This window comes from Phallusia mammillata, chromosome 3 (assembly GCF_965637545.1).
Source record: "Phallusia mammillata chromosome 3, kaPhaMamm4.hap1.1, whole genome shotgun sequence".
Lineage (NCBI taxonomy): Eukaryota > Metazoa > Chordata > Ascidiacea > Phlebobranchia > Ascidiidae > Phallusia > Phallusia mammillata.
In genome coordinates, this window is record NC_137254.1 from 200,865 (window position 1) to 212,436 (window position 11,572).

The 11,572-nt window shown below is 39.5% G+C and overlaps 1 protein-coding gene across 1 annotated transcript in view; it reads right to left on the reverse strand.

Moving 5' to 3' along the window:
* The window catches only part of LOC145220511 (titin-like), a 51,839-nt gene extending 42,776 nt beyond the window's left edge, over positions 1-9,063 (reverse strand). The window contains exons 1-20 of the mRNA XM_080087724.1: positions 8,871-9,063; positions 7,284-7,434; positions 6,892-7,049; positions 6,710-6,832; positions 4,899-5,024; positions 3,978-4,075; positions 3,585-3,756; positions 3,395-3,525; positions 3,198-3,336; positions 3,038-3,112; positions 2,793-2,981; positions 2,638-2,715; positions 2,378-2,569; positions 1,839-1,916; positions 1,472-1,672; positions 1,334-1,411; positions 768-965; positions 630-707; positions 223-426; positions 83-160 (exon numbers count right to left, since the gene is read on the reverse strand). Of these exons, the coding sequence (XP_079943850.1) occupies positions 83-160; positions 223-426; positions 630-707; positions 768-965; positions 1,334-1,411; positions 1,472-1,672; positions 1,839-1,916; positions 2,378-2,569; positions 2,638-2,715; positions 2,793-2,981; positions 3,038-3,112; positions 3,198-3,336; positions 3,395-3,525; positions 3,585-3,756; positions 3,978-4,075; positions 4,899-5,024; positions 6,710-6,832; positions 6,892-7,049; positions 7,284-7,434; positions 8,871-8,973 (2,650 nt within the window). The 5' untranslated portion in view covers positions 8,974-9,063. The remainder of the gene's footprint in view (positions 1-82; positions 161-222; positions 427-629; positions 708-767; positions 966-1,333; positions 1,412-1,471; positions 1,673-1,838; positions 1,917-2,377; positions 2,570-2,637; positions 2,716-2,792; positions 2,982-3,037; positions 3,113-3,197; positions 3,337-3,394; positions 3,526-3,584; positions 3,757-3,977; positions 4,076-4,898; positions 5,025-6,709; positions 6,833-6,891; positions 7,050-7,283; positions 7,435-8,870) is intronic.
* Positions 9,064-11,572: the final 2,509 nt, after the last annotated feature.

Sequence of the window (11,572 nt, forward strand, 5' to 3'; positions counted from 1 at the left end):
CTGATTCGGTAAACGCCTTTAATAGGCATGGCGTACTATGATGATGTTTTTTACAACAAACAAAGCAACTTTAACCAAATACCTTTTGCCGCATTCCATTGTAACGTCACAGTTGATGGCGTCACTGCTGTGTGACGTAAACCAGTGGGAGCTTGTGGAACTGCAACAAACATCATTGTTATGTTTGTTACGTCACAACTAAACCTGACAAAGACAACTCACTAGTTCTTTCGTAAGCTGCTGGGCCGATACTGCTGAGCCGGTCACTGTGTCCGATGCTCTGAACTTTAAAGTTGTACAAAGTTCCACTGGCCAACCCCCAAACCTGGTATTGAGTGTCGTTTGTGTGATAGCGTACTTCTGTCGGCTCCGTAGTAAGGCCACTGAAGTCGCTGGTGGATACGTACAAGTAGTAGGAAAGCGCTCCTAAACATAATAACGTGTTGTTGAAAACAAAGCAACCAAAAAACATTAAAACGGAAAACTTAAACCAATAGTTTATTTAAGGCAGAAACATTTAAAAACAAATTTGCATTTTCTTTTAAACAAATTGGTTTGTTCATGGAAATAGTGTAATTAATTTTCAAGTTTTGTAATGACTTTCTATTTTTATTGTCATAACACCCTACCTTTAACTTTCGGCCATCTGAACAACAAAGATGATGACGTTACTTTCCAAAATGAACCCACGTGCGGAGGAGCAGGAACTGTGACGACACAAAAGTCAAGTTATTGTCTATAACGATCACAGAATAGCGAATTCTAACCTGACTGTTCGTGCAGAACTTCGCTAGATTCCGGGTTTTCTTTCCCGAACGCGTTGATGGATCGAACTTTTATGGAATACCACAATCCCGGTAACATTTTATCGACGGTTATCTCATTCACATCAGTAAAAGGGATTATCTGACGGTGGTTTTCATCTTTCTCTAGCGGTTGAGCTTCGATGACGTAACTAACTGCACCTGTGTCGGTTCAAAAAAAGTACGTGAGGATCAAGCATTCCCCAAAGAGCTACTAACACAGGAACTCACAGTAGAAACGGTTTGCTACCCACCGACAGATGGCGTAAAGAGCGCAGTTATTTAAAATTAACAGTGGGACTGGGATAGAGTTAGAGACTAAATTTAACATAAATAACTAGGTTTCTAGGTTGATTTTATTATTATTATTATTATTGTGAAACCTCAGACCAACCCTAATAGCTCTAACCATCAGTATTTATTACACAAAAAGCATTAAAAATACTTGCGTGCGCCACCTACCAGAAAATAGAAAAGATTACTTGTGTTAGTATAACTCTACTTTCCACAAATAACTCAACAACCCAAACCTTGAGCTGGTTCCATTGCAAGCGCCATTGTCGTCATGTTCACCCAAGTTGCGCGCGGTTTAGCAGGGACGTCAGGTACTGTACACAAATAATGTTGCGTTAATTTACTTTAATTTTCCTCCGGACAAAATGTCGAACCTGTCGATGTGATGACGGTCTCGCTCGGTTTGCTGATTCCACCCTGGTATCCCTCGGTTTTCACACTGATTCGATATTCCACACCGGGCTCGAGAGCGTCAACTAGCGCCGTGGAAACCGTGCTGTTCACTGACCGGTAGATGTCACCAGTGGGCTCCCCTGAGATCATTTTTTCCGCCTCGACGTGGTATATTTTCACACCTATACATGTAAACATAAAGTTTCAACAAAAAAACATTGAAAGTTGTACAATAATGCAATATTCTATCAAAATAAATTGTAATCTCCTGCAAAATGTTTAACGTTGATAATTACATTTATCAGTATCATGGTTTAGTTTGTTTTTGTTGAACCCAGGTCTACTCACCAATCGTGTAATTCCACGTCACCTCTAAACTTGTCGAGTTCGAATAAAGTAGTCTGACGCCCTCCGGTGGACTGGGCACTGTGAGCAAAATAATCTTCGTAAAACTTGCAACTCAAGTGTTTTAAATCTAATTTAATCGGAGGAACTAAATTTGTTTTCACAAGTTAAATAAATTGCCAGAACTTAAGCTATTCATGAAATTCTGTGTTGGATTTTGAACAATATTAACTTTGTAATATGTAACAAAACGGCATTTTGGCTATATTTTTGTAACTTCTTAGTTTTAATAAAGCAAGTCGTGAAATGATTTAGCAATAGTTGACGCTTTACAACAACATTACCACATGCAATAGAATGCATGTAACATAACATTTCGACAATACTCTAATTTCTAAGTTGACCGCCAGCTGCACTGATGAGAAGTCGAAACACTGTGCACAGTCTGCAGCTTAAATAAAGCAAGTTGGGACAAGACCCAGCGTTATTGGGTGCTTCGTTGAATCACAACAAACAATCAAAATCAAATTATTTCTACAAACCTGTTTGAACAAATGTCGGATAAACCACGTTTTTGTCGAGCACGTTTCCTTTTCCGACGGAATAAACCGAAAACTTGTAGAAATGTCCACTTTTCATTCCTCCCAACCAAAACTCTGTGTCCGTAACATTACGCTCCTTCCGAAATCCTTTGTCGCTTGATGACGTCACAATCACGCTGTATCTGACGGCGGCTGCAAAACAATCAAAGCGCGATGAGCGATTTTATTACGCACAATAGCGGTTATGACGTAATAATTACCAGGCTGCGGCGACCAATGAACCTGAGCTGCATGCTCTGTGACGTAATCAAGCGTGACGTCATCGGGATTAGATGGGGCTGAAACATAGAAATCATGAATGTGCAATTGCTTAAATGCATTGTAACTTGTAGTGACACCTAGCGGTTAAACTAACCTGTATAAGCTGTCACTAGGCGGCTTAACCTGCTGATGAGTCCGGTTTTGCCGATCGTGTAAGCTTGGAACTGGTATTTCTGCGACGGTGTTAGGTCGGATATTTTAAACGTTGTACTTTTCAAGTTATTGTGGACCGTTGTGACGTTTGCCTCTACGTCATAGATGGTTAACACGTAATAATCGGCGCCTGAAACAAGTTTCGCGGTTTTTTTTTGCAAACACCAAAAATTCAAACTTTAAAACCTGTGACAGGCGGCCACATGAGGTCGATAGAGATGTGCCTGACTTGTTGAACTGTTAGTTTCGGGGCTGAAGGGGCTGTAAAGTGCAAGAAACATAAAAGTGTTTAAACATAGAAAATAGACGCAGCATCAGGTCAGTCGCTATAGCAACTTGACGTCACCTGTTACGAAATATCCGGGGAGACTTTGTTTGCTTGTGATACCAGAAGATCGAGCAGCTACAGTCGCCGAAAAGTTTGTTCCAGAACTTAAACCTTTCATTTCCGCTTCCGTTGCAACGAATGTTTGTCTAACAACGTTCTAAAACATACATGACGTCAGTAGGCTTGTGACGTAGGTAGTGACGTCACACACTTACCGAAGTGTTGTTGACCGCCTTGACTGTGACGTAATAATTGACTGACACTTCGGAGTTTGAGTTCCACGACAATCGAACCGATGATGACGTCACAGACGATTGATTTACCTGAATGACGGGTCGCGCTACACCTGTATGACGTCACAGTGGTAATAATACAGCGGGTTAAAAGTCGATTGTGACGTAATACCTGTGTTTAGGATGAGAGTTCGTTTAGGTCCAAGTTCACCGTCACGGCCGAACGCCCAGAAGTTTGCGACATAAGTTGAAGCTTGCTCCAAACCGCGGAACCGGACCCACGTTTTAGTTACCGGAATATTCCGAATCCTCTGTAACGGTTCGGTTGCTCCTAATTCGCGAATCTGCAAAAAATGTTAAAATAAAGATTTACTTCGTACCGGTTTCGAACCAGTGACCTAGGGTTGACGTTATTTACTACGTTTATGGCGTCTTTTTTTTTTCACGGGGTTCGAACCCAGGACTCTCCCGGGGACGAATCCCGATCAGTTTTTTTATGTCTGTATGTGGGTCAGGCGCGCCAGACCGTTCGGCCAAGTTCCTTCCCACGTTTATGGCGTCATACCTCTGCTTGGTACTTGGATGCGAAGGTTTGCGCCACCCAGCGGATAGCAAGCACGTAAGGTTCGACCTCGAAAACTTCCGCACGAGGCGCTCCAACCGCTGCACAAACAATAAAGACGATTAGTCTCGGGACAGACGCGCCCGGCGGCAAACCTCAAGTGATGACGTACTTTGAAGACTAATCAATGTTTAAGGTGAAATTAAATTGTTTTGAAAACACGCAAATTATTAATCCAACGTCTTAACCTTGAACTTAGGTTGGGAGAAAATCTGCGGGTTCAGCTGAGTTTGAAGGTTAACCGAAAACTCGTATAAACTGAATCACCAAATCAGATTCAACAAAAAACATTGTTTGGTCGAGGTCAATGAATTAGCTATATGCAAAATTTCGTATAAAAACAAGCTTAGAAAATCAAGCTGTTTTCAAAAAAGTAAATTATTAACACTTGAAACTTGTGAATAAAGACGAAAACTGATGATGCTTTCTTAAATATTTCCATGAAAAGATTTAAGTTTACTCAGACGCTGATCGTTGGCCGCTCTCTTACCATATGTTCTATACTTTATACTTATCATCACTTTAAGTTAAACGTATAAGACGGAAATTGATACTGCCTTCTAAATCGACGAAATTAATATTTCTGCGAATATTTTCTATACTTTATACTTTAATTATCTTCATTTAGGACTTTAATGTCAAATGTTTTCGCTTGCTCCGCAAGTATTTTTCTCACTTGAAACAAAAGATTTTTGTAAACACTGCGTGGATTTGCGGGTTATTAAATCCTTGGATTGCGGCGTTAAGTTTCAGCTTCTAAACCAAAAGTTTATTTGATACGACTTTAAATTTAGCAAGTAGGTCGCCGGAGACGTCGCCAGGTAACAACGTAAACAAGAATTATCTCCTAGCAACGGAGCTTACGTTGAGTGCAGATGGACTTGAGCACGTGGTTGACTCTCCTCGGCAAATCTTTGTATCTGGAACTGAATATCAGATGTTTGCTGAAAGGCTCCGATGGGATTTGCTTCAGTTGTCGGTAAATTGCAACTGTAAAAAAGATTGATTGTCAAATTCAATTTAGGCATATCAATGTTTTTGTGGTTTGTAATATTCCAAGCTTTTTGAAACACGCCTTAACTTTCACATGAAAGATGTCTAAATAGCATATATTGACGTGTAAAGGCAACATGCAAAATACTTTTGAACCCTCCAAAAAACGAAAAGCAGGGGCGTGGAAATAATGTCGGTATAACATAAAAATGTAAGCCACCCTCGATTATAAGCAGCAGCACAAACCGTAGGGTAAAACACTTCACCAGCCGCGGTTTGCAATGGAATAAATAGGGTAACCAATCCGATGGAGCATAGAATCAAAATAATTTTAATAATCTTGTGGTACTCACTTATTGGTACAAGATTACAAACAATATTTTAAGACTTTTGACAAATTTAACTCAAGGAAAGTTATAAAAGATTAAAACGATTACAACTTGAAAAAAAATTGTTTGAGTTCAATTCAGCCATGACAACAGCTGATTGTTTAGAAAACTTCATATTATTTACAAGTGATCGATCAAAAAATAATTAGATGACTTCTACTTCTGTTTGTTTATGGGCGCGTCCGTTTATGTCGTAACAAGGGGTGATTTTATTACCAAACAAATCGCAAGCAGAGGTTTCTAATTAAAGGTAAAAGTTTCTTAACTTCCGCAAAACAAAACATTTCTGGTTTTGTCTTCAATTGGGGCGCATGACGTCATGGGTTTTGACGTCACACGCTTGGAAATCAACAACATAAGTGCAAAACACGTTTGTGTCGTAAAAATCAGTTGTGGACGTAAAAAAAAATGTTGGTGAGAAAATTTTGCAAACTTTTAGATGGTCATTTGGAACCGTGTTTCAAGGTGACCTTGGCACGCCAAATTATCACCCTAGCATTTAACACACGGTGTTTAATTCACCGATATTCACAGATAATTCGGTGCCATAACCGGCTTTTAACATTCCAAGATTTCCAGATTTAGTTTGAGGCGAACACGACTGGAGGCCGCCACATATTTGCGGACATAAAACGGTTTCAAAGTTTGTAATTTAAGTGGAAGAGATAATTACAACACCCGCTACGCTTGTTTGGTTTGGAAAACTGTATTAGGTTCAACATGGGCTGATTAGATGTTTTAGTTGGGAATAATAATGGTCCAAGGGTTTTTGTTGTTGTGTTTATCAGATAAAACTATACTTATGGATTCGTCAATTACACTAATGTTTTCGTTAACTTGTTTTAATATTAAGCGACGCAATTGCGGTTTGTGTGCTGCTTATAGCACAGCTTATTCAAATGACCCCTGAACTAGTGATTCTCAAACTGTGTGCCGCGACACACCGGTTTGCCATGAGAGATTTACAATTGTGCCGCGAATTATCTCTTTTTTTGTATTTTCAGTACAAACATTTCCTGGTGTTTAGGACTTTATGACGAAATACCGGTGTGTATGACAACGTTTCAAAGCTCATATTTTAGTTATTGGAAATGAAAAGCATCCTTACCCACCACAATAAAGTTGAAAATCAACATTCTTTTAACAACTTTTGTTGTGTTTACCTGCGAAGGGTGCCGCGGTAATGCGCCGCATACTTAAAAAGTTTGAGAACCACTGCCCTAAAGTGAGCCAATTCATTCAAGGTTGTCCCTGGTTGACCAAGATTTTAAGCAAAACGTCAAACAAACTCACATCCGGATCCGACTACGACCACTCTGCATTTTTGCTGAAGTTTCTTCACAGATTCGCTGATGTCAGTCGGAATTCGCGATCCCATTGTTATCAGACAAATAGCCTCATTGTCTTCATTGCGACCTGCACACAATCAGCCTTGTTACGTCATAGTGACGTCACACAGGGCGATAGTGACGTACCGTGTTCTGGGTTGAAGAGGTTATCGGCCACGAACTCCATCGCTGTGTGAACTCTGACCCCGCGACCTGTGACCCCCAGTTTGTCGAAAGCTTCTTCCGCTTTGTCTCTCGTTGTGACGTCACTTAGATTAGCGATGTTGATGACGTCACCGCCGAAACTTAAAATATGACGTCATTCGCTTTTGGTTGCCATGTGAACAATAAGATGCTCTTATGCGCGCTTGAAGCGGGTTCGGTAACTAGCTTTACGCAATCAACCGCAGCTTTATTAACGCGTTTGTGCCGAATTATATTTCTATGTTAAATAAACAAAATTTTAGCACAAAATGGTTGGTTGCACAAAGCTCGTTCGGAACCCGCTTATGTGATTAAAACTCGAAACAATATTTTACCTGGTCACAGATATTCTCGTTTTCTCAGGTTCGATCGAAAGTTTTTTGGAAACACTTTTCAGGTAACTGCGCACAAAGTTGAGGTTTGTGGATCCAACCAAGCGTGACGTCTCCACTATGACGTAAAGATCAATGACGGCGGCTCGACAATCTGCGAAAAAATCGGGGAGTGAAAAAATTGAAATAAATTCGGCGTGTAAGTTTGTTGAAACCCGAACCCGAAAGTGCAAGCCTGAAACCCGACCCGAACCCGGATCGTTTTTGAGAAGCCCGTTTAGGCCCGAAACGTTGATTGACAGGCCTATACACTGAAGCACCAGGAAAGACCAAGGCAACAAACACAATAGACCAGGGGTCGGCAACCTTTTGTGCACGGCGGAGCGTTTTTGAAACTAAAATTTTATAGCGGACCGGTCTTCAAAAAAGTACAAATATTTAGCAATAAAAAGGCTTAAATTAGTATATCATCCCCGGGATACATGGGCCAAACGTTTTATAACATTTACACGTCCCAACGAAACCCTCGCGGACCGGTACCGGGCCGCGGACCGGCGGTTGCCGACCACTGCAATAGACAATTGGTCTTGAAAAATGTGTTTTAGGGCTGTTTGACATTAGGTACGTTTCAAATACTTAATCACTTTCTTAAGCTCGGCTCGGAAAATTAGTGTGTTGAACGAACACGCAAAAAGTCTAAAAATAATGATTTTCTTTCACGATATTCGGCAAATAGATTTTTCCGACAAATTTGAATTGTTTTGTTTTAATGTTTGTTGCTGAAAACGTTTGCGTGGAAATCTCAATTAAGCCGGAGTTAATCGAGGCCCCGGGCTATAGAAATCATACAGACAAATTAAACTTCCACTAAATTTGCGGCTAAAAAATTTCCACAAAATAAAATCCGATTGCGGGAAAAAATGACAAAGAAAATCTGGTTATGTTGGTTTCATGAATCAGTGTGAACATCTGGATACACTTGATAAACATGTTTTTGTTGAAACAAAATCACTGAGGTTGAAATTAAGCGGAAAGCAAAGATTTAAACAATAAACGAAAATATAATTCGTATCAAAGCAGTTTATATACGAGGTAATGCTATAACTCGTTTATAAATTATGCCTGGCAGCAATAGCTTATTTAAAATACCTGTAACAAGTATTAAAAGTTGACAAGAAAACATCTGTAACAACTAGTATTTTTTCCCAATAAGTTGTTTTAAAAGTCAGCGTAGAGTATTTTTGCCGCAAATTGCCGGTTGTGAAATGCCATGCGCATATACCAGACCCGCAAACTTCCAAATATTTCGAATACTCCAGCCAACATAATCGCCCAGCAAATTTCCATACAAGGGTCAGGTAAAAATTTGTCAAAATGTTCATGGTTTGCAACCAGACATCCAAACAATTGCACTTTCACGATTTCAAGGTTAACAAAGGTCACATCGGTTATGATGTCATAAGCAAGCGGCGGGACAATCGTGGGGTTGAAAATCATTATGACGTAACAATTTGTATTCACACATAATTGTATTATCTCTTTATAATTTAGTTTCCTATGACTTAACAATAGTTTTAACAATGAAAATACCTGACGTCACATCCCGTTTTCGACGTTCATTCAACTCCACGTTCTGCGCATGCGCGAACAGCGCGCAGCAAAACGTCATCACAAGCACTGTAATCCAATGCATGACGTCAACCAGATCGACGCGCGTTTGTATTTGTTAAAAATTCTAAAATAATTTTTTATAGAAGATCTGCGAACACCACCAGAAAGATAAAACACTGTAAAAAAAGGTGTAAAAAATCCATAGTGACGTAACTTTGACACATATTGTCACGTCAACAATACAAGTATCGTGAAATAATTGAGACTATTTTAAGTGTTGAGTCGCTAATAATGTTGTAGATAACATGAAGATTAGATGGTAATCGCCATTTCAAGAAATAAGAGACTTTCTCAGTACTTTTATGGGGACTTTCAAACATAAAAGTTGACGGTTTCAAACAAATAGTACAAAACCTTCTGTGGGAATTTAGCCCAAATACGTTAAAAAAATAATTGAAAACAAACTTGATTAAAACGGCCAGTTATTGATGTGTCCTGGTAACATTGCCTGGAAAGCCAAGAATAGAACAAACCGCGTAACGAAACTCGAATCGTTCTACAATTTTTTATCGAGCGTTAATCGTGTGCTGCATTTTGTATTTGCAAAAACTTACACATAGAACACGACCGCCAGAAAAGCTTTATAAGGTTGATATTATGACTGCCAGCAATGGTATATGTAGAGCACATCCAATCAAGTTGCAAATCGGTTTGGCAAAATCCGACGTTACGACGTCCTATACAGGTCGCCTTCATCAGGGTAAATAACAATCAATGCGTTGCCAGAAGAGCTCCATAATGCTAATATGCCTGGCAGCTATAGCTTAAACTCAGAATCAGCTGTTCATGTATTCACACATTGAATAAAAAGTCCATTCAACTTATCCGTCACCATTCCAACGTTCGCTTTTAACAAACGATTACGCGCCACTTCGAGATGCAAATTGCACCTTTACTTCGACAATTTCCCTGGAGGCAAAATTTCGCGGCCACTTTGCTGTGGCGGCATTTCTGAATCGAAACTTGCGTGTTCGAATAAATATTTTACATGTTCAAGCTTATTGTCAAGAAACTGGAACCAATCACGTAATATTCAATAACGAACTTTTTGTCATGTCCTTGAACTTGTTAATATTTCGTTTTGTTACGCTTAATTTTTTATAATGCAAATTCCTTATTGTGCAAGAGGGTTTAGTTGTTTATATTTAAATTGCAATTTATGCCACTGAATATTTCGTTTCACTAATCAGTTTTAGCCGTCTGTTCATTATAGTTTTAAATGCTTCAGTATTTTGCACACTGCAACCAGTTGGTAATACAATCAATTCATCAACGGCAGCTTGTGACATTACGTTTATACGTTGACTAAATACTGAGCGAATTATTTCAGTTCAAATTTACTGGTTTGGCAAGCAATAAGAAATCGCATTGCTTATTTACTTAAATGCAACCGTAGTTACTCAACATATGTAACTGTTTCGTAACCCGACTAATTCATTCAGCAAAACTTGCGACATTTTAAGTTGTTATTTTTCAAAATCATGTTTTGATGAAGTCTGATTTTTTCTTCACAGCTTTACATTTCCATCTAACAAATATTTCTGCAAATATTATTTCTTACTGCCAAACCAGCTCCTGCCTCCTGCAAACTGTTCGCAAACTTTTAAACAAACGAAGCAACCGATTCTTTAAGTTAAACCTCCTCTCGCAAAAACCTGCGTTTTTTCCGACGCGTTTCTCTCGGATTTGCTCGTGGGCAAAACTTCAAAGGAACAATTACCTCGCGCGCGGCGCACGACCACAGGCATTGTTTTGTCACAATTAAAACGCGCTAACACACAATCATCCCATTATCGGAACATCAATATCTTTTTCCCAAGGCTTAAGCTGTTGTTTCGCTAATTTTCTTGAGATATTTCGAGAGCCTTTATTATATATGTTCCACTTTACAATAGTTAAAGAACGCCCACTTTGCAAAACCGGAATGATTTCTCCGCTTTTCCGCGTAATCGAATTCCGCAAAATTCCTAATGTTACAATACGGAAGCTAGCATAACATGAAGTGTTACGTCATAATAAATATTCAGGCCTTTGTAGAAATTTTGGCGCGCCACCAATACACGTGTTCACCTTTCCGTTTCGCGGTCACAGCATGACATCTATTGCGTCACAAAGCGCATCGCGTCTCGTTGCTAACGATGATGAAATGAAACCTTCGATTCGATTTCCGAATGGAGTTTAAACTTTTACTGATGAGAGCGCTGAAAAAAATTAGTAACATTGCTTCGTAAACATCTGCTACCGCCTTGAGCAATTAATTAAATCGAATTTCACAGCAGAAGGTTTGTGATCAGTAAATCGAAGCAAAAATTCAAGTTCTCTTCGCTTCCGGGAAAAAGAACGAGTTCGCGGTCGTTTATGACGTCACAAACGGGTTGGGCCCGGCGCGCGATGGACCAAGAATCGATCAGAATATCCAAGTTATTTGCAATATTCTGTGCTTGACTCAACTTTTTTCAAACATACCTTCAGAGTCATTTCCCCGGCGGTTACGAAATTGTAGATAATGGTCAGATTTTCGGGTTTAGATTATTTCATTGTTTGGACGAGCTTAAGGAGAAAGGGATTTGCCAAAAATATCAATTGGTTTGTTCGGTCACAGCGGTTGTCTGGCGACGCCT